The following is a 5,006-nucleotide window of genomic DNA, read 5'->3' on the forward strand; positions in this document are numbered from 1 at the left end:
ATGAACTCCTTCCCTGCTTTCAGGGTGTCCCCCGCATTGCCTTCTCTGCCCTCTGCCCTCTCTCTCTCACAGCCCTTTCGTCCAGGAGCCCTTAGGGGTCAGACGGGGCCCAGAGGCCACCCCGCGGCGCTGTCCGGGCTGGGGCTGGGTGTCAGGGCCGGCGGGCGGGCCTGTGGCGCTGGGGGGCGGTCCGAGCCGGGGGACGGGCGGGGGCCGGATCCTTGGCCTCCGTCCCAGGGGCGGCGCCGCATCGTGAACAGTCCGGGTCCCTCCCAGACGGGAGCAGCACAGGCGGTGCCCCGCGACCGAGGAGCCATGGACGGCAGTGGCCCCTTCAGCTGCCCCATCTGCCTGGAGCCGCTCCGGGAGCCAGTGACGCTGCCCTGCGGCCACAACTTCTGCCTCGCCTGCCTGGGCGCGCTCTGGCCGCACCGCGGCGCGAGTGGCGCCGGCGGGCCGGGAGGCACGGCCCGCTGCCCGCTGTGCCAGGAGCCCTTCCCCGACGGCCTGCAGCTCCGCAAGAACCACACGCTGTCCGAGCTGCTGCAGCTCCGCCAGGGCTCGGGCCCGGGGCCCGGCTCCGGCCCGGCCCGGGCCCCCGAGCCGGTGGCGCCCAGCGCGCCGCCCAGCGCTCCGGAGCCGTCGGCTCCCTGCGCGCCGGAGCCGTGGCCGGCGGGCGAAGAGCCGGTGCGCTGCGACGCGTGCCCCGAGGGCGCCGCCCTACCCGCCGCGCTCTCCTGCCTCTCCTGCTTCGCCTCCTTCTGCCCCGCGCACCTAGGCCCGCACGAGCGCAGCCCCGCGCTGCGCGGACACCGCCTGGTGCCGCCGCTGCGCCGGCTGGAGGAGAGCCTGTGTCCGCGCCACCTGCGGCCGCTCGAGCGCTACTGCCGCGCGGAGCGAGTGTGCCTGTGTGAGGCCTGTGCCGCCCAGGAGCACCGGGGCCACGAGCTCGTGTCGCTGGAGGAGGAGCGTGCGCTCCAGGAGGTGGGGCGCGGGCGCGGCGGGCGGGCGACGGGGCTCGCGTGGCAGCCGAGGGCCGGGGACCCCTCACCCCCATCCTTAATTCCCTCCTCTAACCTGAGGATTTTTGCGGTCCCTTCCAGCCCTGACGGTCTCCGCTCGCTGTGGCACATTTCTCTGGGGACGAGAATGGGGGTTGGAGGGGCCCAGTGAGAACTCGAAAAAAGATGGGCGGGCTGGGGGCCTGAGGCCGGAGCGGGGCCCTTGGGGGCTTAAAGCAGCAGGGAGCCGGCTTAGGCCCACGTGGTCCCAGGCGGCTGCTTTCCGCCGCGCAGCTGCTGCGCCGGCCGAGCTCCTGCAGATCCCCGCTCGGATTTGCCTGGGCTGAGGGTTTGGATGATGGGTGTGGCAGGCGAAAGGAGTGCTGCAGAGGGTGGGCCGAGCACACAGACCGCTCTGTCCAGCTCTTCCGGGGGCCCGTGGTGGGAGCATGTGCACGCCGCCTGGCCGGTTACCTCCGCCCCCAGTTTCCTTTGGCCCCCAGCCCGGTCTTGGCGCCTCTGCCTTGGGATTTTCCGTCTCTCCTGCCTGGAGTGGTGACTCATAAGACCCAGGGGATTTACCCGGAATCCCTATTTTTCAGGCCTGGGCTGGGGGCACAGACTCTTTGGGGACAGTGATTCCCCGGGACAGCTGAATGCCATCTTGTGCAGGGCCCCCTCCTCACTCTCTTTCTCTGCCTCTTCCCCACTGAAGGAAGTTCTCAAATGAATGTGAGAAACACTGAGGACCGTAGATGGCCCTCTGCTTGCTCACCAGTCACAGAGGGGAGGCAGACAACCCACAGCTGGCCAGCCTGCCCTCTCCCTGGGCATTCGGGAATGACACCAGCCTGGGCTTGAGGCACCTCTGGCATATCATGGCCACTCCCAGTCCCACCTGTACCCAGGTGCCACTCCCTCCCAGGTCACCCCTCTCCCCCCCGCTCGGTGAGGCCTGGGACCCCAGTGCACGGTTGTGACCTCTGCCAGTCCCCGTACTCAAGGGTGTCGTTCACAGGCCGAGCAGCCCAAAGTCCTGAGCGCTGTGGAGGACCGCATGGACGAGCTGGGCGCGGGCATCGCACAGTCGCGGCGCACGGTGGCCCTCATCAAGGTCAGATCCCACCCTAACCCCCGCCCCCATTCACCCCTGCAGTAGGCTTCTGGCAGCGTGAGCTTTCAGCATGGTGCCGTCCACTCTAAAGAAGCCCACGCTCGAGGCGTTGCCCGGCTCCAGTGAGCACAAGGGTCTCCCCTGACCTGACCTAGATCCGGGGCAGCTGGGGCTGGTGCTTCTGTCCCCACCGAGAGGACGGGGCGGGGAGAGTGGGGTCTGGGAAGTGATGTTCTCTTCCCGCATCACCGCCGCCTCTGTTCTCCTGTGCAGAGCGCAGCCGTAGCAGAGCGGGAGAGGGTGAGCCGGCTGTTTGCCGAGGCGGCGGCCGTCCTGCAGGGGTTTCAGGCCGAGGTGCTGGCCTTCATCGACGAGGGGGAGGCGACCATGCTGGGCCGCTCCCAGGGCGACCTGCAGCGGCAGGAGGGACAGCGCAGCCGGCTCAGCCGGGCCCGCAGCAACCTCGGCCAGGTCCCCGAGGCCGACTCGGTCAGCTTCCTGCAGGTGAGGGCAGCTCTGCAGGCCAGAGAGGACACGGAAGGGGGCAGGCGGGAGGCGGAGGGAGAAGGCGGCGGGCGCCTGGGCTTCGGGGCTGTGCCAGCCCCCCGGCAGCGCCCTCTCACCCCAGCCAGGAGGAGCTGTGGCCAGCAGGGCCTTAGTGGGCGTCTGTCTGGCACAGGAGCTCCTGGCGCTCAGGCTGGCCCTGGAGGAGGGGTGCGGCCCTGGGCCCGGGCCCCCAAGAGAGCTCAGCTTCACCAAGTCGTCCCAGGCCGTGCAGGTGGTACGAGACAGCCTGGCTTCGGCCTGCACCAGCCAGTGGGAGCAGCTGCAGGGGCTGGGCAGCGACGAGGACGGGCTGCAGAAGCCAGGCACGGAAGGTGGGTGCCCCCCGCAAGTGACTCATCCTTCCCCAGACTCCCCGCACGGGCCCCCAGGCCTGGTGCCCGTTCAGGAGTGGAGGATGGAAACTGCCAGGCTCAGGGTGGGACCCAAACTCCTGCGGATGGCTGGAGCCACCACCCTGTAAGCACAAGTCAGCCCCTTTGGCCACAGCCCAGGGGGCAGAGCAGGCCTCTCCTAGACCACCCTGTAGCTTCAGAAGGTCTGAGGCCCAGGGAGGAAGTGGAGCCGGGGCAGAGCCGGAGGACCAGGCATGTGTGTGAGCACAGTGTACCATATTTGGGCGTGTACCTGTCCCCAGGTGGCCTGGGGTGCTGGGAGGAAGCGGGTAGGAGGGGAAGTTCAGTCACAGGTTGAGGGTGGGGGGGGTCACCTTGCACGGCGGCCCAGCCACGGGCAGTCGGGGAGACCCCCTCTGCACTGTCTCCTCTTCTGCAGCAGATGCTGAGTCCCAGGACCCCGAAAGCACCAACAGCCTGGAGAGTGAGGCTCCCAGGGATTACTTCCTCAAGTGTATGTGGACACCTCCCCTCCACCACCCCCCCCACTGCTTATACTGGGCCCTCCCAAGGCTGCTGGGCTGGACCCTGGCGCATGAGGGCTTGGATTCCTGTCCCTCATTCATGCGGTGAACTAGGTCAGCTCATGGGGTGCCCCCCAGGGTGGCCTGCTTGCAGAGACCAGTTGCAGAGGAGGGGAGAGGCTACGCTTGGGGAGGTGGGCCCCTAGGGGAGGGGCTGTCCCTCCTGACCTTGGACCTGAGCCCTGCATCTCTCTCGGTTCCATGGGAGCAGTTGCCTACATCGTGGACCTGGACAGCGACACGGCAGACAAGTTCCTGCAGCTGTTTGGAACCAAGGGTGTGAAGAGGGTGCTGTGTCCCATCAACTACCCCGAGTCGCCCACCCGCTTCACCCACTGCGAGCAGGTGCTGGGCGAGGGCGCCCTGGACCGGGGCACCTACTACTGGGAGGTGGAGATCATTGAGGGCTGGGTCAGCGTGGGAGTCATGGCCGAAGACTTCTCCCCACAAGAGCCCTACGACCGGGGCCGGCTTGGACGCAATGCTCACTCCTGCTGCCTGCAGTGGAACGGACGCAGCTTCTCCGTCTGGTTCCACGGGCTGGAGGTGCTCCTGCCCCACCCCTTCTCGCCCACCGTCGGGATCTGCCTGGAATATGCTGACCGAGCCCTGGCCTTCTACGCCGTGCGGGATGGCAAGATGAGCCTTCTGCGGAGGCTGAAGTCCTCCCGGGCCCGCCGGAGTGGCACGCCAGCCTCCCCGGTTGACCCCTTCCAGAGCCGCCTGGACAGCCACTTTGCGGGGCTCTTCACACACAGGCTCAAGCCCGCCTTCTTCCTGGAGAGCGTGGATGCCCATCTGCAGATCGGGCCCCTCAAGAAGTCCTGCATATCTGTGCTGAAGAGGAGGTGATGCAGGGGGCACGGGGCCTCCTCCCGCTGCTATCCCAGCTGCTGGGAAGCTTGCTTCTCTGCACCCCTGCTTTGCTCCAGGGAAGACACGAGCCCTGGAGTCCCACACATTCCCCAGGCTTCTCATTTCTAGAGGCCTCCACCTTCCATGTACAAGGACTTCCACCTCTCAGGGAGGAGGTTCCCCAGACCCTGTCCCCCTGCAGGCCTTGTTTCTGGGAGAAGGCACGGCAGCTTGGACAGTTCCAGGGTTACCCCGACCCCCTCCTCTCCCAGGTTCTTGGGACAGTGCCTGGCACATAGTAGGTGCTCAATAAACTGTTGTCGAATGAATGACTCCCTTTTCTACCCTTCTCCCCAGCCACCAAGAATTCCCAATTCTTCTCATCTTTCAAGAGCAGGTCTTGAAAGGCAGGACAAGGGAACAAGCCCCTAGTCCCAGATTCCTATTGGGAGGGAGGACCCTGGCCGAGGAAGAGGAGGCTGAAATGGGGTGTCTACCCTTTGGGGCACGCCTGCCCCCTGGTTCTGGACAGGGAGAGGTAGAGGTGGCTTCT

The 5,006-nt window shown here is 67.0% G+C and overlaps 1 protein-coding gene across 2 annotated transcripts; it reads left to right on the forward strand.

Moving 5' to 3' along the window:
* Nucleotides 1–206: 206 nt before the first annotated feature.
* On the forward strand, nt 207–4,782 carry TRIM47 (tripartite motif containing 47). Of its 2 annotated transcripts, none has more exons than XM_059048083.2 (6): nt 207–984; nt 2,020–2,115; nt 2,389–2,619; nt 2,795–2,993; nt 3,454–3,528; nt 3,810–4,782. In XM_059048083.2, exons 1-6 carry the CDS (start codon nt 316–318, stop codon nt 4,448–4,450), a joined length of 1,911 nt encoding a protein of 636 aa, XP_058904066.1. In that variant the 5' UTR covers nt 207–315; the 3' UTR covers nt 4,451–4,782. The 2 variants fall into 2 exon arrangements, with proteins under 2 accessions (XP_058904066.1, XP_058904067.1); XM_059048084.2 differs by having other exon boundaries at nt 208–984; nt 3,457–3,528.
* The last annotated feature ends 224 nt before the right edge of the window (nt 4,783–5,006 follow it).

The sequence above is a fragment of the Kogia breviceps genome, chromosome 19, assembly GCF_026419965.1.
Source record: "Kogia breviceps isolate mKogBre1 chromosome 19, mKogBre1 haplotype 1, whole genome shotgun sequence".
Taxonomy (NCBI): domain Eukaryota; kingdom Metazoa; phylum Chordata; class Mammalia; order Artiodactyla; family Physeteridae; genus Kogia; species Kogia breviceps.